This window comes from Periplaneta americana, chromosome 16, assembly GCF_040183065.1.
Source record: "Periplaneta americana isolate PAMFEO1 chromosome 16, P.americana_PAMFEO1_priV1, whole genome shotgun sequence".
In the NCBI taxonomy this organism is placed as follows: Eukaryota; Metazoa; Arthropoda; class Insecta; order Blattodea; family Blattidae; genus Periplaneta; species Periplaneta americana.
This window is the reverse complement of record NC_091132.1, coordinates 61376385-61402495: the sequence shown is the minus strand read 5'-3', so window position 1 is coordinate 61402495 and position 26111 is coordinate 61376385. Positions and strand designations below refer to the sequence as shown.

Below are 26111 nucleotides of genomic sequence, written 5' to 3'. Positions count from 1 at the left end.
AAAAGCTGTAACAATTCTTCTAAAAATTAAAATAAATATTATTTTTATTTTCCTGTCAAAGCAGGGAGTGCTGCAGCTCCGCAGCTCTTATGGACGAGCCGCCCCTGATCATTGTTACATACATAATTCAGGATTATTGTAAAAGATGAACCCAATTTCATTAATTTGTATTTCACGACATATACAGTAACTTGGACATGAACATTCTACATACCTAACGAAAGAGGAAGTTCCAAAGTTTTGTTTTCCAAAGCTTGGACGGTGATAGTTGCGTAAACGGCCACTAGGGTACTCGCGCCAATAGTCAGGCATTTCGCGTCAGTTGTAAGATGGCTACTATGCAGCATAAGGTTTTCTGCGTTCTTGAGTTTGCACGAAGTGAGTCAGCAAAGCTAAATGTGTTCTGTGCCTTATCACAGACAAAAGTTTATGGACCATTCTGTTTTGCAGAAAGCACTATAAGTGGAATAACGTACCTGGACATGTTGGAACAATGGCCTTTTCCTCAACTTACCGAAGATTCACAAGACTTCATTTTCCAACAGGGTCCAGCTCTGCCCCATTGGCACTGTGATGTCCGAGGTTTTTAAAATCAATTCCTTCCTCAATAATGGCTAGGTCGCATGGGAAATCAAGACCTGGCTCTACACTTCTGGCCACCGAGATCTCCTGATCTCACGCCATGTGACTTTTTCTTGTGGGGCTATGTTAAGGAGGCTGTTTATGTCCCACCTCTACCAACAACTCTAACCGAACTGCGGAACCGTGTCACTGCTGTGGTGAACTCAGTAACACAAGACATGCTTCTTCGCGTGTAAGACGAGTTTGGCTACCGCTTAGCTGTTTGCCATGCAGTAAAAGGGGGAACATATTGAACATTTATAACCTGTGTTAAAAAAACTTGGAAACTTCCTTTTCTTATTTGTATGTAGATTGTTCATGTCCAATTTATAAATAATCCGTGGTGCTACAGTCCACGAAGGGCCAAGACCGACCAGCCGGCTGCTGGCCTCACGGCCACATGCCGAAGCAGAGGTGGACGATCATCCAACCAGAATGGAGGTGTCGTATGGTTAGCACGATGAGCCCCCCCCCCCCCAGCCGTTATAGCTGGTTTGCGTAACTGGATTTCGCTACCTATCATAGCTCCCCAAGTGCATCACGATGCTGGGCAGACACCGATCCCATACATTGGCCGAAATTTCATGAGAAAATTTCTTCTCCTGTGAGGACTTGAACCAGCGCGCATTCCATAATGTGAGTCCTAGGCGGGATGACTTAGACCATGACGCCACAGTGCGGGACATGTCCAATTTATACTTCATTGAATAAAAATTAATGAAATTGGGTCCATCTTTTAGAATAACCCTGTATTATTTAACCATGCAACAGTCGCTTGCAATTCAGAGTTACAGAATATCACATGGTGTCTTGACAGTCGCCATTTCTTTTTACGGTGACTTATGTTTCGAATTAATTTATATATTTTAAAGGATCTTCTCCAAGAACGCTTTCTATCACCTCTTTTATTAAAACATTTTTTATAGAAGTAAGCTTAAGGAATTTAACTAGAAAATGTGGGAAAATGGGATTCCAAATAAAAGAAAATGTATGTAAAGATTAATTTTTTGGTCCTACAGAATTATCTGTTATGGTTATCATTTGTTATTAATGGAGAAAAATTCGCTCTGGCGTCGAGAATCGAACCCAGGACCCCCAGTTCTACGCACTGGATGCTCTAACCACTGCACTACTTACACTGAAGTTCAATCCACAGCACCGAATCTAAATGCAGCTCAGACAATTTGCGTGGTAAATCGGGATTAACTGTGGATCATGATGCAAAGAGTTCCATTATGTAGAATGTACCTATTACCTGTATATACATATAGGCGTATATTTGTTGTACATGATTCAAACAGAAAGTAGTAACAGGTAACTTACACTTTCTTGCAGCAAAATTCCAGCAGCTATTGGTGAAAGGAAACTTGCCGTCATATGGATAGTCTGAGCAAAGGCTAGAATTGGTCCTGCATTTCAGAAAAATAAAAAATGTACTGAATCAATTACTTTGATATTATACATATTTGAAGTTTAAGAACTTTGCAATAAATATTAGACATTTAAAAATACAAATTAGAAAGGTTTTATAAATGCATGCTGCATAGTTTTTGTAGGAAACCACATGAATGATCAAATTTTCGGTTTCTGCTCGTTGTGGTTCTGTCTTTGTGACAGCGTAAGCACAAAGACAAATAATCAAATGTTAACAAATACAGACATTCGCCATTTTCATTATAAAAAGGTAAGAATTCAGTAGTCAAATACTATAAAAAGAAACATTTTCTACAAAAAGCTATAATTAAAATGTAATAAAAAGTGAAGAATCAAATTCTTACCAGCAAGATTTGGAGCTATGTCAACAACATTAGCCATGGCTCCAGCATACGAAGCAGTGATAAGAGTGACAGCACAGAACCAGGCAATGAGGACAAGTGTGATATTGCAGCCTAAGTAGCCAATAGCTAGCACCAATAGGCCAGGTACAATCTGAGCTGTAACATTGTTATAATCACATCACTCATTTTATTGTAAAATGTACATACAAAGTTCAGTTGTTATTGTGGAACAAACACCAGAAATCAGGTATGACATACCTACAGTAACATGTCTTTAGTGAGGTTCTGAAAAATATGTAAACAATGAAGAAATATTATGTTACAGTCCGACACAAAAGTGGCGCATTAGTATTTCCCTAGTCTGTCTCATGCTTTCATTCCCGACCATTAACTGAAATAATTTTCAGCATTGTACGGGGGGGGGGGGGGGGGAGATATTTCACTCACTGTCAACTTAAATCAGATTTTGGGAATGGTTTTATCCTTGATCTATACAGGGTGGAAGGGTATACGTGCAAATATTTTGGTATTTAAGAAAAATGCAAGTGAAATAACGCCCTTACCCTTACAGTTTTCCCATAAATGTGACACGTATTTTACGGTATGATGTTTTATGAATGGTAGTACTATGAAACGCCTGTCAGTTTAGACTACACGCACGTATTTCGATATCATTGTTATACTCCAGCATAAACAGTTAAGAGTGAAATTCGAAGGTACCGGTATTACAGTACAAAATAAATCACTGAAAAATCCCAACTCCATAATTGAGTACACTAACTTAATTAATTAGAAACATTCTCTATCTATACAGTTAATTAGTCTTGTTTACAGTTCTCATTACTTGCAAATTATTTATAAAATGATATTTTTCTATTCTCTCAATTGAATTTGTATTTAATTGTTTACTTCTTAAACAACAATGTAACTTGTAGCCTCTATGTTACATTTAGGCTATCTCAATTTCTTTACTACAGGTATCATATTACTGTTTACAAGCTACTTGCGTTTCAGATACTCACACATGGCAGTAAAGAGCTTGCGGACATTGGTTAAGGTAAGAAGCTTATTGTTTACAAGGACATCAGCCAAGTAACAAAAAAATACAGATGAGACATAGCTGCACAGGAATGGAGCTCCAGACATCAAACCATTCTGAAAAAAGTAAATTTATGTTAATATGCAACGGAAGTGGATTATAATTAATTTAATCAATATACTCCTATTTTCCATGATAGGAGGGAGACAAATGCATTCTCTAGCACATTTTTTTTTTTTTTTGTTCACATAACAAACCTCTCCAAACCAATCATAACACTAAGAGAGTTCATAATAGCTCTTTTGCAGATGATGTCGTAATATGGACAAAACCGGACAAAACTCACCAATAACAATCAACAATCTTCTCTACATACCAGTATAATATTCGTAATTGTATTACCTGTATATTATATTACTTACTTACAAATCAATGAGGAAGAGGGATATAAAAGAAAATTTAGACAATCATGGTGGAAAAGAATAAAAGCAAATAATTTGTAATCATAGGTTCCAGATATATTACTGTATATTATATTTCCGTTTAACAATGCACTTTTTTTCGGAATCTATTACTACAAATTACGTATTTACTTTTATTATTTTCCTTTATTATTGTCTGACAAATTTTTCCAGAACCTATAATTACAAATTATTTGCTTTTATTCTTTTCCTCATTATTGTCTGTCCACAAATTTTATTGTATGGCCCTGTATAGATTATTATATTATATTATATTATATTATATATTATATTATATTATATATTTTATACTCGACCATGCCGAAATGTAGTAATTATATACCTGGTAGCAGTCCTTTAATGCACGTCATTGAAGTACACCTATTCATTAAAGTTCAGGTTTTCGATTATTCTCGGATATGCAATCGAACGACAATGAGGGAAACGTCACGGAGGCTGGAAATCCAATACTGTCGCAGAAGGTTATGTTTTGTTACTATAATAATTAGCGTTAATTGTAAATAATATTCAAATAAATTCAATTTGTCATCTCGTTTTTCAATAATTCTAAATCACTTTCCAGGTTATATCAAAATTAGTTCATGTTATTCTGTAGATTATAACAAGGTCAATGACATTATTGTTCCTCGGAAAAAATCAATACTTTCGCGTCTGCGAACATCTCACAATTTACGAGCTACGCACAAGGTCACTTCCACTCTTCAGTTAGATACGAATAAAATTAATACTTCTGAATAATTTCAAGTTAGAAATATGATCGAGCATAAAAAGTCGTATGAAACTTGCCTATAATGGTAATTAAGACGCTCGTATGAAAATTATGAAACTCGCTTGCGCTCGTTTCATAAACAAACATACTCGCGTCTTAATTACTATCATTATAGGCTCGTTGCATAATGTACTAATATCATATTATATCATATTATATTATATCATATTATATTATATTATATTATATTATATTATATTATATATTTCCGATTTAATAATGTTTACACGGAACCTATGATAACAGATTATTTACTTTCATTCTTTTCCTTCATTATTGTCTGTCTGCTTACAAATTTTCTTTATGTCACTCTCCCTCACTGATGTATGAATTCACTTTATCCAGGTGTCAGATAGTCTTCCCCTTTTCCTTCGTGATGCAAAGAACTGAAGCTTTCCAGAGACCATTAAAGTCCAATTAATACTTGCACTTTTATCTGCTAGCAGAAGCTCGGATGGAATTGTTTTAACTAGATGGTAAATCATCATATTATGCCAAAGAAATAAGAAAACTGGTTGGATGACAATTTATTCAACTGGATTGGATGACGTGACCTTACAGAATGGGCTGCACAACAGATACCGTAACATCTGCACGTGGAATAATTATTATCGTCACACTCAAAATGTTAACATCAAAAGGTTTGATATCGGTACTCAAGTTTACATTGCTCACCGCGTGTTTGTTATTTTAGTCATGTGTTTCTTACTCGCCCAGCCAATTGCTATTGGCTATATAGTCGCTGAGCCAATAAAATTATTATATAGACAGTCTTTTGGGTCAGTGGAGGGAGAGGTCGAGGCCAGCAATCATGTCTTATCGTCACCTTAGAAGCGTGTCGCGTATGGGATGACTTATAATAAAACATTCAGCCAGTGTTACATGGAAGATCTGAGAGTGTTTGCAGTATAGCAAACATTAACTCTTTGACTTGCCGACATTAATCATTTGAGTGAGACAATAACAATGGAGATGTGTCATTGTGCCACATTCACAGCAATTTCGCGCAACAAGTTTAATTGTTATAACTGGGATGATTTTAAAACAAATACAGACATTTTAGAAGAATTAGGAATATACCCAGTTCTTGACAAAATCCAAAATTATAAATCACAATGGATACAACATGTGAACAGAATGCTACGCAACAGACTGCCTAGATTACTTAAAAATTACACTCTATCAGGCACAAGAAACCAAGGAAGACACTGAAGAGACTCAACATATTTCAGATCGTAATAGGTCAACAATGGCCTAACTCCCTGAAAGTTACATGATGATGATGATGATGATGATGATGATGATGATGAAGTTTAAATGTGCATGGTCTATGAGTCACATCACTGGAATAGATTACATAATAATAATATCTATAAATCAAGCATAAGATGTACGATATCCTTTCAAGTTTTGAGTTTTGTGAACTTTGTATTATTCTCTATTTAATATATTTGAACGCGTTACTTAATTTATACAGAGTGCTTCAGGAGAAATAGTAAATGTTTTAGGGAACAGATATACTCCTGTTAAAAAATTCAATATAACATGTGTCCAAATTTATTGCGTACAGAGATACAGATGTTAGAATGTAACCCAAGAAGGTGTTAAGCAAAGGCAAATGATTACGTTCAAAGTTGATTTTCATAAATTCCACCACAGACTTCAATGCACTTTCGACTTCTCTTGACAACACCACGTGTAGCTCTTCTGAGGTCGTCTTGAAGTTCTTTTATGAGGGCAGCATTATTCATAATCCGAACGATTAAATTGGCTCTTGTGTTTACTTTTTATTTGTAGACTTTGCCTTTCAACCATCTCCACAGACAAAAATATAAAGGATAAGGTCCGGGGACCTTGGTGGCCAAGAAACGTGACCATATCTGCCGACCCATTTTCTGGGGATCGTTAGATTTAGACGATGTATCACCTGACAATCGATAAACAAGCCCATAACAACTGGAGTAGCAATGCACAAAACGAAAGTGCATTGAATGTAATCATTTGCCTTTGCTTAACACCTTCTTGGGTTACATTCTAACAGCTGTATCTCTGTACCCAATCAAAATTGGACACATGTTTATATGAACTTTTTTACTCAGAACAGTCCATGCTATCACCTCCTAAATTATTTACTATTCCTCCTGAAACAACCTATATAGATACCTGACGTACCTGTATAGGTACTTGTTATAATATTACCTTTTGAATACTGAAACCAAGCACAGTCTTCATGTACATGGGACCAGGAATGATGAAAGTATAATGAATCCATATACGTCCAAATGTGGTGATGCCTATGGACCAGGCAGGTAATGATGTTAATATTGAACGCCATGGAACCACCAAGCCCTGTAAAGAGAGAAACATACTCCGGGACGAACGGGACAAAGCAAACAAACTCAAAGAGACAAATAGTTAGGACGTCTAAGAGTAAAGTTAAAACATAATATAAGGAAAAGGACAATATTAATAAACGAAACTAATGAAATAATATGCGAAAGCAATTTAGAAGTCGAGGAGTGATGGCAGGAAGGAAAGGGGGAAGATTTCCATGATCAGAGCAGTTAATTTGAAAGAAGTAAAATAGATAATATAATTTTATATTTTTACATTACAATAAAAATCTAAAATTACGAGTGTGGCCTATAATGAAAAGTCTTATATATCATCGGTATGGTCCGCCGCTGTGGAGTAATGGTTAGCATACCTGACCATGAAATGAGTGGGCTCTGATTGGGGGGTTTTCCCCTCAACCCATTAAGAGTAAATGCTGGGTAACGCAGGACCCTGGACTCATTTTGCTGGCATTATTACCTTCATATCATTCAGATGCTAGATAACCATTCCAGTTGATGAAGCATCGTAAAATAAACCACCAAAAAACCAATGATATGCTTTTTATCATAATAAGTATGAAGAAAAAAAAAGCTTTTAACGAGTAAATTTAAAGGTCAATTTTGCTATGATGGACAAGTTTTGATATAAAAAAGTATGAGAAAGAAAGGTTCTGCAACTGTCTGTTGAGATTTAATTCTTCCTACTTAAGATGTCCAATTTAACCAGGACAGTCCTTTCTTTCAACTTTGGTCCCATCTTTTTTTTTTTCCAAATCTAATTCAGGAGGCTAAATATCCTGATTTTCACGATCGAACGTTTTCTTGTCCATTTTATCCTTTATTTTCAGTGTTGTTATAAATTTCACCATTTGTCACAAATCTATTATTTTTTATTTTCTCTTCATCTGTCTTTTTTATACATATTTGTGGCATTACTGTCACACATTATCGTACCTGGCAACAATCTTCGATGTACCTATGCTACCACCTGCTTCGTTACTGTCAGCCACTTACTGTATTTGTTGCATGTATTTTCAAACAGAGACATTACATCAGTTAAACTTTGTATTGGTGTTAAAACATTAAATTCTTATCTAAAGTAAGAACTCAAAAAAGCATGCAGTGCGAATTTCCAAAGTTTTGTGTGAAACTAGAAGTAGTACAGTGACATAAAATTCATGCCACCACCGAAAAGAAGTCTAATTTGTAGAATATCATTCTATTGATTTTTTTTAGTAGGTTATTTTACTACACTGTAAGGTTATTTAGCGTTTGAATGATATGAAGGTGATAATGACAGTGAAATGAGTCCGGGGTCCAGCACCGAAAGTTACCCAGCATTTGCTCATATTGGGATGAGGGAAAACCCCGGAAAAAACCTCAACCAGGTAACTTGTCCCGACTGGGAACCGAACCCGGGCCACCTGGTTTTGCAGCCAGACGCGCTAGCCGTTACTCCACAGGTGTGGACCATTCTATTGAACTATCTCAGATTTGGTTAAATGTTATGTTTTATTTAATGACGCTCGCAACTGCAGAGGTTATATCAACGTCGCCAGATGTGCCAGAATTTTGTCCCGCAGGAGTTCTTTTACATGCCAGTAAATCTACTGACATGAGCCTGTCGCATTTAAGCACACTTAAATGCCATCGACCTGGCCCGGGATCGAACCCGCAACCTTGGGCATAGAAGGCCAGCGCTATACCAACTTGCCAACCAGGTCGACTCAGATTTGGTTGTTGTTGCAACACTTGCTCCTCCTTTAACATGTCATGGGAGTCGGCTTGGTATTATGCATAATTTAGGTACCGAAAAACGCAACAATAACACTGTTATAACGAATATACGAATCATAAGTATTACTAACCTTGTCACCTACGACTGTATTGCCAACGCTGGTCTCGATGTAGCGGCGTTCACTGGCTGAAATCCGAGGGTGCAGGGCAGGAGTATCAAAGGCTAGCAGCCACCACACTAAGCACCACAGTATACCAATACTGCCGGTCACGTAGAACACAACCCTCCATCCAAAGTGTGCGATCAGGAATCCACAAAGCGGGTATGTCAGGCCAATTCCAAAACTGAAACCTGGAAATCAAAAATGTTCCTGAAGATTCGATTTGAAAATTAAGTGTGTATATTATACGTTTCACTTTATGAGATGTTGCCTTATTTCAGAACATTCAGTACCATCAAAGCAAGGTTACTTTGTGCCTATTGGAGTAACATTGCCTTATAACGGATGTAAGAATTAATACAGTCCTCAAAGCAATTATTACACGTTATTTATTACAAACTTATGAAGAAATACGTAAATTTATTTTGTGCAGAAAAATATTGCATACCTATTTCTTCGTAAGTTTGCAACAATATAATATGCAAGAATTTTTTAAGCGGAAAAAAATATATCACATATTTCATAAGTTTGCAATAAAATAATATGCAACAATTTCTTTCAGTACTGTATATTTTTGTTTGATTCTTGCATGTAGAGCTAACTGGACACATTATAGTATGAAAATAATATATTGTAACCGTAAAGTGGGGTGACTTTGAACGCCGAGGTGACTTTGAACAGTAATTTAGCGCCTTTCTAAATTAAATGCTGTACCCTATTGCGAAAAAACTGAACTAGTTTATTGACAACTTAAACAGTTTTATCGCAATTGGGTACAGCATTTAATTTAGAAAGGCGCTAAATTACTGTTCAAAGTCACCTCGGCATTCAAAGTCACCCCGCTTTACGGAATATATTGTGTGTTCTACAAAAATTACATTGGAGGCGCGAAGTTGCAAGAATTTTTCGTCCATTTTGTGATTTCAGTGTCTACCGAAAATGTGAAACAAAATTAGCTACTTTCTAGTTACCAAACTTGATAGTTATCGGTACTCCTAAGAACGATGAAAAAACATAACACATTTTAGTCATCACGATGTCATCAGACTTGTTTCTTCAACTTTTCTGCTTTTCCTTCCAATAGCATTTGTTTCTGAAACTGCAGCTCTTTCAGCTCTACTTAGCCAAGATTAATTAAAGATTAAATAAGTGAAACAGAACAATATGAATACCGGTACGTTTGTTACCCACCACCATTCATTACATTTTGTGTTTTTGAAACTGCAACTGTTTCAGTTCCACTTTAGACAAGATTAAATAAGTGAAACAGAACAATTTGCATAATTTCGTTACCCTTCACCATTCGAGTCTTTTAAATTCATTACATTTCGTGATTTTGAAACTGCAGTAGTTTTAACTCCACCTTAACCAAGTTTAAATAAGTGAAGCAGAACAGTACGCATAATTTCGTTATTCACCACAATTCGAGTTTTTAAAATTCGTTACATTTCATGTTTTTGAAACTGCAACTGTTTCAGCTCCACTTCAGTCAAGATTAAGTAAAGATTAAATAAGTGAAGCAGAACAGTATGAATTCGTTACCCACAATAATTTCGAGTCTTTTAAATTCATTACATTTCGTTACTTTCGTTACACAACTGTTTAAATTAGTTACATTGTGGTTACTTTCATTATCTATATATGGAGGATTCCAGGTTAAGTAAAATTCATTGGGCATATGGAGTATTCCATCAAATGACCAGTTGGCTTAGAAATGCCTACCTATCACACAACTTCTGCAGTGTACTAAGCAAGGCTCATAAAACCAATGCTTTTTTTCTGAACCTGGAATCCTCTATAGACACCATGGGTTATTTTTGTACTATTTCACAGGAACACTCACGTATTTGAGAGTTATTTTGCAATATGGGAACTTCGCATAAATTTTATGCAATATATAAAACCCAAACAGCATATTTCTATGTAACAGTATCGTTTGACACAAGAAAGTAAAATTCTCTAGAAACAATGTGAAAGTCACAGCTTTATTAACCACTATTTTGTACTTCAAAAGGAGTGGTGGGTGCAAGACTAAGACAACCTTGCTTCATTGTAGTGGAATAGCTTTAAAACAGTGATCTTCAACATACATGCCATGTGTGTGTGCACACTTGCATGTGTTCGCATACGTCTGTCTATCTAGCCCATCCATCAATCTATCTGTCTGATCTGTTCACCTATTCATCTATCTACACATCTTGTGGTATATCTTGAGTGATAGTGACAATAGATTGGAGGTGGGTGGCACCTACTGCGCATGCTTTAGAATGATTTCCACGATCTAACTGAATACCGGTATGTCAACTGTATGAGACGAGACGAGACGAGGTATGTGATAAATGTTCGTTTTCCGTACATGAGTGCCCATTCTTTGCTTTAATTCTAACGTCTACTGATATCACCCAGTACTCAAGGTATACCTGAATTGTGTATTTACCTATCTGTGAATCCAATTTAATATCCAATCTCATTCAATCCAATCCACCTATCAATCCTTGTCCATCCATCCATCCATCCATCGATCTGTTCGTCCATTTATCTTTCTTCTCTATTCACCTTCCTACCCGGACCCTCTTCTTCCTACCCCTCCCCCCCACAGAGACAATGATATAGCTAGGTTCCAGCAATCCGCTATTGGCTTTTGCCATATGCAGGAGGTTTGCAGCAGAGTATAGCTAGCCTGCATGGTAACATGTGAATTTTGCTAACAGTCTTTTTGGCATGTATGATGGACCTTCAAACCATAAGATGCAGTCAATTTTTAAGCAGGATTACAATAAAACTCCATGACAACAAGAAGGTCGGAGAACATACGTTAGACTCCTATTATAACATACTTGCAGTAAAATAAAACTTTTACTCATCGAGTACATAATTATAAAAATAATTAAATATTCTTATTAAGTGCACTTGCAACTTCATTTATTACTGTATTCACCAAAATATACTCTCTTCAGATGCACATTTTTAATTTCTCGAAGATTTTCGCTTTTCTTCTATGGTATATGTCTTTCTCTTAGTGGTTGCAACCAAATTACCACTCAACTGGTACTGTGAGGTCAAATGAATACCTCTAAGTCAATAAAATCTGCTAAGTTTACCTGGTCTCTCAGTGGCTAATACCGCAATATTTAATGCTTCTTCCACATATATCTCTGCTGCAGACCCATTATCATTAAGAAACAGGTAAATCACAACGGCGTCATATCAGTGAAGAGGTCAAGGTCACACAAAGACACCAAGTTTTAAGCCTATACAAATACACTACGTCACTGTAGATCTAACTGCTGGTGTTCGCAGGTCAAAAGTACCATAGGATTCGCATTCAAATTAGCACGTGTAAAATACAAAGAAGAATGAAAGTTGAAGAAAAATAAAACTAGACTGCGTGAACACAGGGAAAAATTGTTAGATCCTGTGTATCGGAATGTACAGTCCTAGAAAAAAGTTTTGTAAGTCCCAGAAAGGAGGCAGTGCGCATGATCAGACATACAACGAAACAAAACTAATTTTATTACCTCAACTAAGTTAGTCCTTCTCTTGTGAATCAGGTTGCTCGTCCTCTGATCATGCGCACTGCCTCCTTTCTGGGACTTAGGTATAAAGTATCTGTGTGACAAAACTTTTTTCTAAGACTGTACATAAATTCCTTAAATACTGGAGGACGTGACTGCACCCGCGGTATATCAGATTCCACGGTATACTAAGGCGCGTTATAACGGGATTTCACCGCATTTTTTAAGGAATAAGTGTCTTATGATCCGAAAAATATGTTACATACGTACAAAAATATATTTTTCATACTTTTATGGGAAAGAACCCAGTACATATAGATATCCATTATTTTTATAACCAAATATAATCAAAGCATAATTTAATCCTTTAAAGTCAATGAGATAACAACACTTAATAAAAAAAAAGGCGACCAGTGTATGGAACCAATGCCCACCCAGGATCGTGATGAATTTGTGAAGTTACAATGAGTAGCGAAATCCGGCTTCATAACCAGTGAGGGGGGATCATCGTGCTGACCACACGTTACCCCCGTACTGGTTGGATGATCGTTCACCTCTGCTGAGGCGTGTGGATGTGAGGCCAGTAGTCGGCTAGTTGGCTCTGGCCCTCCATGGGCTGTTGCGCCATGGATAGATAAAAAAAAATTAAGAAAAAGTTGTTATATTTAAAAAGGAGATCTGGAAATTTACTAAACAGAAGAAGTGATTCAACTCAAAATTCTCTTCCATCCGTCACAAAATATTAAGCGCCTCTCGTTTATAAAATTCAATTTACCTTGAAACGATGACATGAAGCGACTCCGCTCAATAGCTGGTATCCAGATGCCCACCATCGCATACATTGCAGGCCAAGTTAAGCCCTGAAAATGTTACATACGTTGTTTATTTACTTGTTCATATTCATTACACCATTCAGTTTTATTTGATTAAAATTTATTATTCACACAAACTTTAATTTTCAGTGAATATTCGAACCTAAAATTAGTACCGGTATATTATTTGTGTTATGTGATGTGTTTTAATAAGGAAAATCCACACAGTTATGTTTATTCAGTTATGAGAAAGTGATAGAGAAATACGCTTTACGTGGCTGAAGTTGGCACTATGAAATACGAATTTTTTTTGTATATACCAGTATTTAATCAATTATCCGGCAAAATCTCGTATCCAAAACTAGCCTGGTCCCTTTGTGCCGGATAAGAAGGATTCTACTGTATGTAAATAAAAAATATGAATAAAAATATATGTCTAATATTCAAAAATGTGTGGTGCCTAAACTACTCGATGTCATGAATTTCTCAGCATTAAAATAATGCTAGTGAATCAGAATACGTATGAAAAGATATGGACTTGCGGTATTTAAACGTAATGTACATGGAACATTCTGATTACTGATGTCACTAATTTGCATAATTAAAATAAAATTATCTTCGAAACTAGGATTGCGATTGAGCTCAAAATTTGCACATAAATTATTCTTAATGCAGCTAACAAACAGTTAAAAATTATAATAAATCGGGTTAAAATTGTAAAAATTTCAACATTCAGTCCTAGTGTCCCTTTGAAGTCCATGGCACTACATAGTTGGGAACTTTTGCGTTAGATCTATAGGTATGTACGGATATAGTGACTTATGATTCACCCTGTGTATCATTTAAGTAAAATATTCAGAAGCATGGGAATCTAGCAGCATTGCAACATACAATATTCAATGTTCCACTTAAATCAATAAATTTAAATTAATTAAGTTCACAAAATCAATATTGAGACAACATCTGTATACGTACCGATGCAATACCCTGAATGGAGCGTAGTGCTATAACAGCGCCATAATGTATAGGTGCTGCTGTGGGAATAAGCAGTGAACATATGGCCGTGGCAAGCTGTGATATCCCAAAAACAGCCTTGGTACCGAAATACTGTGTCAGCACACCACCAACTACTTGCGACAAAATGTAGCACCAGTAAAATGATCCTAAGATGGCCGATTGTGTAGTTGCATCCCAGTCAAACTCTCCCTCCTCCTACATAAAATTAATAAATATTTTACTCAACACTTTAAATTCTACAGTAACACAAATTCACACATGAAGTTTAAAGAAAAAGTACAGAAAATATATCTAACTTAAAATATCACTTCTATATAATCTTAAAGCTTAGGAAACATTTTGTTTATCATAACATTACATTATAAGATTTCTCAAAAGAAACAGCACATTCCTAAATATTTCATGGCAAAACCGCCAGTTCAGGTTGTTTTTTATATGATTAAGTTTGCACGCATTTCTTAAGGGAAGAGAATATAGTTACAAATCATGGGCGGGATTAGCAAACAGAAGGCTAGACTTGTAAATAATGTGAAAAATGTGAGCAACTGTTCAGAAAATGAGGTAGAAAATGTGAAAAAGGTAGTAAATATAGTAAGCCCACAACAATCATTGCCTGGCTCTTCAAGTGAAAGTTTATATAGAGTGACTCTTTAGATCTGTTCTTCCGTAAATTGCTCTTTTGGTTACCGTGCTCACTATAAATTGATATAACTCAGAAACTATCAATAATAGGAAGCCCAAATTTGTACAGATCTTAAACAGACTATTTAAAAAGATTTGACTTCATAAGAATTTTGATGTTTAAATTGAATATGAAAATAATAATATGCAAAGAAGTGGACTCGAAAACTGAAATCCATGATATTCTAAAATCAGTTATAATGTTTCTGTAAAGCATATTAAAAATCGAGTGAAGACATTTTGTAGTAAATCTTCCTGTGGATCTAATGGTAAAATAACTTCTTAAATATCTAAAAAAAAACTGAGTTACATCAATTTTTGTAAATAGTTTCAAATTGGGGGCTAATTGCCAAATTTGGGCCCCCTTTTTCTTTTTTTTTTTTTAGAAACCTAATACACAAATTTAGATTTTATACGTATAGTTATTCAGGACACAAAAAAATGTTGGGTTTCAAGGAGGAAACAAGGAATTTCAAATTTTCAGTATCCTCTTCCCTTCAAATTTGATTGCTAACAATTAAGCATGATTCAGATTGGATCGACTGGGATTTGAAGTCGGGGGCCTGGGTTAAATTACCCCCAAATTAAAGAAATTACCCCGAACTAAATTCAGCATGTTTTGCTATTAGATCTATGCAAAAGATAGTAAATATCAATACCTTAAAAACAATATACTTTGCATACTTCCACTCTGTAATGACTAATGAGTTTTGGAATAATATTCTGAGGAAATTCCACAGATAGTAACAGTATATTCCTATTACATGAAAGAGTAATTGGAATAATAGTAGGTGCCAAATCTAGGGAATCGTGTAGGACTATTTAAAAAAAATACAAATAATGCCCATGGCTTGTCAGTATATTTTTTTCATTAATAATCTTCCTCATATGTAATCGTGAAAACTTTGTAATTAATTCAACAGTTCATAGCACAAATACACTTCAAAAAAATGACTTTCATACTCCATCGGCAAGTCTATTGTGCTATCAAAAAGGAGAGTTATATGGCAGTAAAGATTTTTAATAGCCTCCCTATCGATATAAAAATGAAACTCAAAACGTAAGATTATTTAGGGCCAAATTAAAGAAGTACCTAATTTCTCAAGTCTTCTATTCTGTAGGTGAATTCATGACATTCAATAACGTTTCATGAAATTGATACTGAAACTTTGTGTGGTACTATTAGATTATATTGTAAACCTCGTCTGTATATATTTCATCTAGACTGTAACTATAAATTAAGACTTTATAATAGTATTAAGTTTTTTGACTTGTTCCATATTCTAGCTGCGAAGCAATGTATGAATACTATGGAATGTTAATAAATACAATACAATACAATACAAATTCCGGTTGATCCAGACTGAATTTGTAATTTGTATTGGACAAGACCATGGTCCAGGCAACACAGGGGTTTTCTCCGGGTACTCCAGCTCCCTGTGACATCCCAATAATTTTCCATCATCATTCGAGTGCAATGAAGTCCCATCGCCTGTGGTGCCTATGACTCGTAGTCTGGGAAAATAATGGGAAGTTAAGGATCCTGCCATTGCAAAAATCACACATGAACGTTCGTATTGGCATAGTTGTGTTATTTGGAATACATAATGTCAGAGGGAAAATTCTGAATACGAGAGAGACAGTCCAAAAGTAAATGTATACATTAACAGAAGTGAATATGAAGTGTGCATTAACAGACAGAAGAGTTGTTGTCAAACCGTTTCTCTCATACCAAGTTAAGAAAAGAAAAGAAGAGAAAGTGAAACAAAATTAAATAATCCAGCCTATTCTATCTTCATTCCCTTCAAAATGCATGACGTTAAAATACCGACATTCTTTTCAAGAAACCCCGTTTGATAACTGACACATTACTTCGTCTATATATTCGTCACAGATTTCACATTATGAAGAAATATGAACACTCAATCATTCACACGGACGCATACACATACACAGTACACACCACTTGTTACAATGACAACACTAATTTAGACAAATTTATTACACTATTCTTCATACTGACCATTCACCTCTCTAATTTGTTCTACTTTATAGGAGAAGCAGAAGCAACGTTGTAACAATTGAGACAAATGCACGAGCTTAATAGTAGAGTAACTGTTTCACTTGGTCATCTATTGTCATAGAAAATTCCAAGAATAGTTTATAAGGTTTTTATATTTCAGCATAGTGCTCAGATAAGTCGTATGGAATTTGAACACCTATACGGAGCTAAATGACAGCTGTGGGCAGTATGGGATGAAGATAAATGTAAACAAGACGGATACCATGGACATAGGAAGAAAAGTAAAGAAGGTAAACTTGCGAATTATAAATGAGGCAGTGAAACGAGTGGACAGCTTCAAATACTTGGGATGTACTGTAAGCAGTAATATGAGCTGTTGCCAACAAGTCAAAAGGAGGATAGCAATGGCAAAGGAAGCTTTTAATAGAAAAAGGAGCATCTTCTGCAAACCTTTGGAAAAAGAACTAAGAAAAAGACCAGTGAAGTGCTTTATGTGGAGTGTAGCATTGTATGGGGGCAGAAACATGGACATTATCACAATACGACAAAGTGGAGAGGAGATACTAGAAGCACTTGAAATGGGGATATGGAAAAGAATGGAGCATGTGAAATGGACAGACAGAATAAGAAACGAAGCTGTGTTGGAAAGAGTGAGTGAAGAAAGAATAATGCTGAAACTGATCAGGAAGAGAAAAAGAAATTGACTTGATTACTGAATGAGAAGAAACTGCTTTCTGAAGAATGTACTGGAAGGAATGGTGAACGGAAGAAGAGTTCAGGGAGAAGAAGATATCAAATAATAGACGACATTAAGATATATTATGGATCATATATGGAGACTACTTGGAAGGAAATTAAACTCAGAATAAATATGGAAAATGCCTGTTATTATTCAGTTGAGAAGCTTTTGTCTTCTAATCTGTTGTCAAAAAATCTTAAAGTTAGAATTTATAAAACAATTTTATTACCGTACCTGTTGTTCTGTATGGTTGTGAAACTTGGACTCTCACTTTGAGAGAGGAACAGAGATTAAGGGTGTTTGAGAATAAGGTACTTAGGAAAATATTTGGGGCTAAGAGGGATGAAGTTACAGGAGAATGGAGGAAGTTACACAATGCAGAACTGCACGTTTTGTATTCGTCACGTGACATAATTAGGAACATTAAATCCAGACGTTTGAGATGGGCAGGGCATGTAGCACGTATGGGCGAATCCAGAAATACTTATAGAGTGTTAGTTGGGAGACCGGAGGGAAAAAGACCTTTGAGGAGGCCGAGACGTAGATAGGAGGATGATATTAAAATGGATTTGAAGGTGGTGGGATGTGATGATAGAGACTGGATTAATCTTGCACAGGATAGGGACCAATGGCGGGGTTATGTGAAGATGGCAATGAACCTCTGGGTTCCTTAAAGGCCATTTGTAAGTAAGTAAGAGGAAGGCAGAAAATAGGAAAGACTGCGGAATGCTGGGTTTGCAGTGAAAGACTTGCTCTTGAACAGAACACTATGAATGAATAATATTCAGTTATTTTGGTAAATTCAAAAAAGAGATACTATGTACCGGTACCTACATTATTAAGTAATTACTTGAAGATTTTCTTCTCAACAATATTACAAATTATGTACCGGTACTAGTTTTATTGCGACTAAACTGTTTCTTGACTAACAATAAGAAATTAACCTTATACAGTACCGTACTATGAAGCATACTTTCAAACTAAATTAAGCCTATACAAATTTGAAAGTTTAATATAAGTACAACAAATTCTCTGTAAAGGAATTAATATCTTCAATACAAATAACTGAGTCAAGTATTAAACGTTTTTTAATTGCGTCTTATCACATTCAGGTATCATACCACAGTAGTTATATTGTCAGAAGCAAGGGCATCTGTCAGATTTGCAGGATCGTAGCAGTACATGGGTGAGCTACTAGCATTGGCTGCATAAGGTGAGGGTGGTGGTAGCCGTGCCATGGCTATCATCGCAATGTTGATGTCAGTGCGCATCATGAAGCTGACCAGGAATCCCGAGAACGAGAGAAAGTACAGCACGACTCTTGCGGGCACCATGTCTGCAACACAGGTCACCAACTTGCATTCATAGTGTTCCAAAGTTTCCAACTCAAAGCTATGTTTCTTAACTTCTTTCGTGTATTTCAAAGAATATCTTACTTAAAGAGTTACCCAACTTGTGGTATATCTTAAGCTCTGGATGACGTCAGTGTTAGAATTAACGACAGTAAGAACGGGCGATCATAAAACTAGAAAAACTGTTCACATAAATCACCTGATACAACTGATACTTTTATGACTACAATGTAGACATCAGTGAAATAGCTAACGGTTGCTATTGCTCAAGATATACAGCAAGTAGTAGGAGTCACAGACATCCAGACTGTTAGTGTCAGTTAATAGCACAAATTTTGTACACATATACACATGAATACAGATATAATTACAATGAAAGTGAATTTAGGGCATAACATTTAATAGTTTGCATTTCTGTAATACAGAAAATTTTCTACCTGTTTAATAAGTTGTTATATTTAAATTAAAGTTTTGGCAATGGAAGGAAAAGTAACCAGAAGGAGAAATAGTTACAGACGATAAAATTATCAAGAAAATAAGCATTTTTAAATGTTTAGGTACCTTAGCTAATCATACAATGAATTTAGATGCAGAACTACAACAAAGTGAATGGAATACTGTAATTATTAAAGATTTTAAGAAAAATACAGTTGACTCCCGAATTATCCGCAAAATTTATTATTATTATTATTATTATTATTATTATATTTTTTTTGAAGTCCAGTAAGAGTTATTACGACAGGTTTAATTACTAAAACACACTTCAAAATCAAGTGCAAAATATAAATAGTGCACAACATTTTGAAACTTAAAATATTATACAGTGCTGCCCTCTGGAAACCAATGCTTGTTCATGAGAGTGAAACCTGACATAAAAAGAACAGAGAATGCTCAAATGCTGTTTCTGCGTTCAGTAGCAGGATTTATATTAAACTATGAAATAGAAAGTGAAGAAATTAGGAATAAATTAAACACCAACAATATAATGGAAGACTTAACATCTTATCAATTTAATTTGCAACAACATGTAGAAAAGATGCTTCCACATCGTTATCCACATGAGTCTTTTCACTACAATTCTAAACACTGTCCGTAAAATCTGTGAAGTATGGTCGCGCGTGACGTCACTCGGGAGAGGGCGGAGCCAGATCCTTGTCCTTTACTTTTACTTTCTCTTCCTCCAAGTCAGATGTGTTTCTTCTTCTACGCAATTCTTTTCGCGCCCTGATTACTCATTTGACCGGCAATCTATGACGCTACATGCGCAGAAGACTTGTTTCTTCAGCGGCACTTCACAGATTCCACAGACAGTGTTTGAAGGACTGAGAGAATTGTGCACGCCCAGAAATAAATGGAAAGAATACATTAGCATCGGAACTGGTCATGTTTGACCTATATTTGAACATATAGATACTTTAATTATTTCTATGACTTAGAATCCAGAACTCATAATTTTTTTTCCTCCTTTGATTTGGAGGTGGTACCCAACAGCTAGCACATCAGTCTCTAGTCAAGAAGGGAAATGAAAGTGAGAGGGAGAAAGAAAGAGAGAAAGAGTAAGAGAAAGTGAGAAAGAAAAAAAGAAAGTGAGAAAGGTAAAAACAAAGTGAGAAAGGTAAAAACAAAGTGAGAAAGGTAAAAACAAAGTGAGAAAGGTAAAAACAAAGTGAGAAAAGTAAAAACAAAGTGAGAAAGAAAAAGAAAGTAAGAGAGAAAAAGGAAATGAGAAAAAAAAAGAAAGTGAGAAAGGTAAAAAGAAAGTGAGAAAGGGAAAAAGAAAATGAGAAAGGGAAAAAGAAAATGAGAAAGGGAAAAAGGGAGTGAGAAAGGGTAAAAGGAAGTGATGAAAGAAGCGAGGAAAGGGTAAAAGGGAGTGAGAAAGAGAAAAAACCGATGAAAGAAGTGGGAAAAGGAAAATGGAGAAAGGTGAAAAAGAAATGAGAAAGGGGAAAAAGGGGGGAAGTGAGAAAGTGGAGAAAGACGTGAGAAAGTGAAAAAAGTAAGAAATAGTCAGAAAGAGGAAGAAAAGAAGTGAAAAAGAAAAAAATGAGGAAGGGAAAAATGGAAGTGAGAAGTTAGAAAAGACTAAATGAAGAGAGAAAGAAAGAAAGAAAGAAAGAAAGAAAGAAAGAAAAAAAGAAGGGAAAGTGAGAAAGGAATAAAGAAGAAAGAAAGAAAGATGGAAAGAAAGAACAGGAAGAGAAAAATTAATACAGAAGAATGTGGAAGGAAAGAAATGCATATGCATTCCGAAGACGTCATCAATACTGCGACATTCCGTGAGTCAATCAAATTAATAACTGACATCATTGTACATTAAAAGCAGTGGCGGATTTACAATTCTGCCATCCATATGCACCCAAATTATGCTGTCCACTTTTTCAGCAATTTTATCTTTCACAAAATGTTGGTAGTAAAAAAATAAGGCTAGTGAATTCTGAGTTTATTTTCAGAGCCGAATAAAACTTTAAACTTACATAATATCAATTTTTAAAACATTTTTCGTCTCGCCTTCTTCTGAGCGAACTGATTAATAATTTCGGACCATTCTATTTCTTCAAAACGTTACCACCTCTAAATTTGCAACTCTATGCTACAACTTAATTAGCCTATTGGTAAATCCGCCTCTGGTTAATTTATACTTATATTTGCAACATTCATAATTATTTTCAAGAATAAGCAATCAAACGTTGAATTACAGCGCTTAAAATTGTATTCTGAGAAATAAAACTTAACGTACATTATAATATATAATTACCAAATGAATAACACATACTGCATAATAGAAAAACTGTTACGTGATTGAACTTTCACGAAGCACCAGTTTTTGAAAGTTTCAGCTGCAGATAAGATTGCCAACCTTTTTTGAAGAAAATATGGTAGACTAAGGAATCGATAAAATTTCACATAGAAAATTAACAAATAATTTAATTCAGTTACCAAAAACCAGCTTTATTCTACACTTTGGCGGTTAGGCTTAAATTAAGAGTACCTATTTTGAGACAGATTTTGTCTCGCGTAATAGTTCAATTAGACTACAGCTTGCAGCTCTGATTTGATTAGATGTGTCGTGCTCCTGTTTCGAATATCTGTTCAATTATTGTTCGTGAGATAAAAAATCCTCTTTGTGTGAGCATTACTACTTGGTAAGCTTAGAAGAAAACTAGCCAGTTTTTTTTTCTTTCAAATTTATAACATTAACATGGTTTGATTTTAAACTGGTGTGCACTAAAGCCCATTTCTGGCAAGCATTACCTTCTAAAAAGGCTGTACATTTTAATGCCTGTCTTGAACAACAAAATTCATAATGTATAAATCATCATTCATGACAAAATCAAATGTTCAGAATATTTTTTTTTTTTATATTACGCAAAAATAAGGAAAAAAAATGCTCTAAGAGAAGAATAATACGAGAGCCGAAAGTCTGTTAAAAAAAGGGGCAAATATGGGAGGATTGGCAACCCTAGCTGCAGAAAGAATGCTAACTTTGAAGTATTCCAGAGCTGCTTAGTGACTTCATGTTCTTTGAAACAGTAAGGATTTCGGAAATGCTCAAGGATTTTCATTCCACCACTATTGTGAACACCCGAAAATTACACAGAAACTTTATCACCAATTTCAGATTGGTGAGATTATTACCAAATTTACAGTCTATTAGTCAAGAGATTGTAATACACATAAGTGATATAAATTTAAATAAAAATTATTAATAGGCTACCCTGCAGATTGAAATTAATACAAATTCACAACACTGAAGTGGACTTACGGTAGTCCGAACACACAAACTCTTCAAACAGTGACTTTATCTGCTGTAATTACTCTATATTTTGAGTTTTGTTCGGAAACAGTTACAACAAATTTTTTTCGTTTAGTATTCTGAACAGAAATCTTACGTCAGTGGTTGAAAGTTATTCAGATTTCAACTAAAGTTCGGATTAACGCAACTCCACTGTTATATTTCTAAAGTATATCCCTTGGCTAAGAGGTAAAGTATTAAAGCCATGATTTTTAAGTATGTTTTATAATTTCAGTAATACAATATAATGTGTAGCCAAGGCATATAACATGTAAGCTGAGAGAACTCACTTTTTTCTGTTTCACTGTCCACATGTTACAACTATAAGCAGGGAGCCTGAAGACTTGACGTTTGCAACTCTCGATCACGACGATCACGCCGCTGTGTATGCCGCCTCCCATCCCAAGTTGGGAGATTTCGTTCCTACATCTCTTCTTCCCTTATAATTTGGCTCATGGGCGTCCGCAGGCGGGGGCAAAGGGAAGCGCTTGCCCTCCCCACTGGATTTATGGTCTAGCACTAAATAAAAACGTTCCTTTTTCAGTCTGGGATATGTCTATTGTATTGACAAACTATGTCAAGTACGGACTACAACACATTATGTCCGTCATCCAAAACAAAAATTTTAAATACATTCACTCTATGTATCTGGTAAGTAAAACAAATGTATGCTATGTCCCCTCCCCTGGTCTGTATTTTCTGCGGACGTCCTTGATCTTGCGTCTTTAATACGCACACATTCTCTTACTCACCTTGTAGCCTTCGGAATGAGCACGCGGAATACTTTTTGGAAATCACAGGTTCATCATCCAACCTAAAAAAGAGAAGGTACAAATTTAACATTAATGAAATCATTCGACAAATTTATCGTGGAAGTGAAATTACAAATTGAGTAAGCGAACCGATAGTGGTCTTAAATTACATTTTAAAAACTTAATTTCTCTAATGGGACCTAAGGGGTGATGATGCGTAGCATAGCCTCTCTCACCCAAATGTCAGCCTCATCTTCCCGTGGTGGGTCCTGTTTTTACGAACGAGAAAATGGCGACCGAATATGAAACTACAGAATGATGATGAAGATGATCATTTCTTCTAATACAGGCATCGTAAAACGTCACAAATTCATGATTAAATATAAATACTACCCGCTACAGTCGCTACACACAAAGTGAAGACAGGGGTGGGGTGCATCTGTCGCAGTAAGCTAAACAGCAGAGGCGGGTTTGTGATCGTCATTACATTCCGTGTTCATAACAAAAAAAAAAAATAACAAGAGAAAGAAGGAATGTATATCTTTTTAGGATTATATCATTTTCATCTGCATTCTTTTATTTTTTGATTACAATATTTTCATTCGGTAAGACCTCAAAATTAAAGGTTGCCTCATAAGAAGTCACTGCCAATTGTGTACGACGGCTGACATCTGTTAAGCGTGTCCTTCTCTTGATTTTAATATGTTCAATTTTGAAAAAAAAAATGTTCACAAATATACGTAGAAATGAACAAAGCTGCGACTGTAGCAGCAAATGATCTAAGACGTGGATATTTAGAGGAGTCAATATTTTTAAATACATCTAAACCAATACAATCCTTATGGCTGCTTTTCACAAAGGTGTCATTTTGGAGACCAGCAAGCTCAAATTGTAAGTCTGGTCGTATCTTCAGAATGGGTGTGTTAAAAGAATTTGCAAATAGAGAGAAATCATTTTCCATTAGTTTAAAATCACAAAATCTTAGGGGAGAGTCGGGTAGTATCGGACATCGGGTAATATCGGACAGTGAGTTTCTTTCATCTATCACATTATGATAGTACCTGATTGACATGGTTACGTTTCTGTGATGTCGCATAGAGAAACGTAACCATGTCATTCAGGTACTACCATATGGTGGTAGATGAAAGAAACGCACTGTCCGATACTACCAGACTCTCCCCTATATCTCTAAACTCTGAAAATAATGTTTCCAGGATGTCGCAGTAGGCCTATTTATCTATTCTTGAATCAGAAACATTTGAAAGTGACTTTAGACAAGAAACATAATGAAACTCATTTTCCTTCAATTGCATTTTCCAAACATTTATTATCATGGATAAAGATTTCACCGCGTCATACATGTCAACTATGTTCTGATCGCGTCCTTGAAGTCGGCGGTTTAGTTTGTTCAACTGTTCAGAAATATGTTATGAACGTCAAATCACTATTCAGATAGTACTGGATAACAGAATGAGCCACTGCTGACAGTACAGACAACGCTAGAGAAAGGGGTTCAGCGCGGAGAGGGGTGTTGTCATGTGGAACTTACTTCAGAGTTCAGGCGCTGTTTCACGAAACACAATTTTACTATGCATGCTCTAATGGATTCTAGACATAGACGATTTCTCTCTTTGGTCCAGTAAGAATTGATGAGAGAGAAAATCAGAACAATTTATAATTGTCTACAATGTCTGGCTGATGAAAGAAGACATACACCTAAAAGCAGGACATGTCTAGTAAAAATCGAACGTCTGGTAAATTTAACTCCCCCCCCCCAAAAAAAAAATCAAATCCACGAAGAAAATCTGCTGGTAAATCTTGAAGTGAAGTGTCATTGTATTTTCATTTCTAATGAAGACTCGTTAATGTTTCACTATAAACCTAGCTCATATATGTAACAGTCCACACCTGTGGAGTAACGGTCAGCGCGTCTGGCTGCGAAACCAGGTGGCCCGGGTTCGAATCCCGGTCGGGGCAAGTTACCTGGTTGAGGTTTTTTCCGGGGTTTTCCCTCAACCCAATAGGAGCAAATGCTGGGTAACTTTCGGTGCTGGACCCCGGACTCATTTCACCGGCATTATCACTTTCATATCATTCAGACACTAAATAACCTAGATGTTGATACAGCGTCGTAAAATAACCCAATAAAATAAAAAATATATGTAACAGATAGCTCCTCGCTACGTTAAAATCGGCAGCACTTTGAAGAGAACCGCCAGGCTCGCCACCCGTCCGCCGTAAACGAACACGAGATGGCAGCACAGTCGCTAATGCAATTCAAATGGGTATTATGAGTGACTCCTTATGTAACAACTAGATGGCAGCGTAGTAAACCTGACAAAAGTTGTTAACCTCAAAGCCTATAACCCCGACATATCTGTTACATATATGATCTAAGCTATAAATTATATTTCATGCTCCATTGTTTTGGGATAAATATGCCCGTATTTTATACGGATGTGGGGCTCGAAGGCTAGCACTGTAGCCCGAGGGTTATCGTG

At 35.8% G+C, this 26111-nt stretch overlaps 1 protein-coding gene across 6 annotated transcripts in view; it reads right to left on the bottom strand.

The window, feature by feature from the left end:
- The window catches only part of LOC138716370 (sialin-like), a 211494-nt gene that overhangs the window by 5443 nt on the left and 179940 nt on the right, over window positions 1-26111 (bottom strand). For 4 of the 6 annotated variants that reach the window (XM_069849389.1, XM_069849388.1, XM_069849391.1 and 1 more), the window contains 9 exons: window positions 23611-23672; window positions 18832-19046; window positions 14226-14462; window positions 13214-13298; window positions 8894-9114; window positions 6889-7038; window positions 3422-3554; window positions 2400-2555; window positions 1945-2030 (listed from right to left, as the gene is read on the bottom strand). In XM_069849389.1, coding sequence (XP_069705490.1) covers window positions 1945-2030; window positions 2400-2555; window positions 3422-3554; window positions 6889-7038; window positions 8894-9114; window positions 13214-13298; window positions 14226-14462; window positions 18832-19046; window positions 23611-23672 — 1345 coding nt within the window. Of the gene's footprint in view, window positions 1-1944; window positions 2031-2399; window positions 2556-3421; window positions 3555-6888; window positions 7039-8893; window positions 9115-13213; window positions 13299-14225; window positions 14463-18831; window positions 19047-23148; window positions 23378-23610; window positions 23673-26111 lie in introns of all 6 variants that reach the window. The other 2 variants (XM_069849393.1, XM_069849392.1) reach the window with 2 other exon arrangements.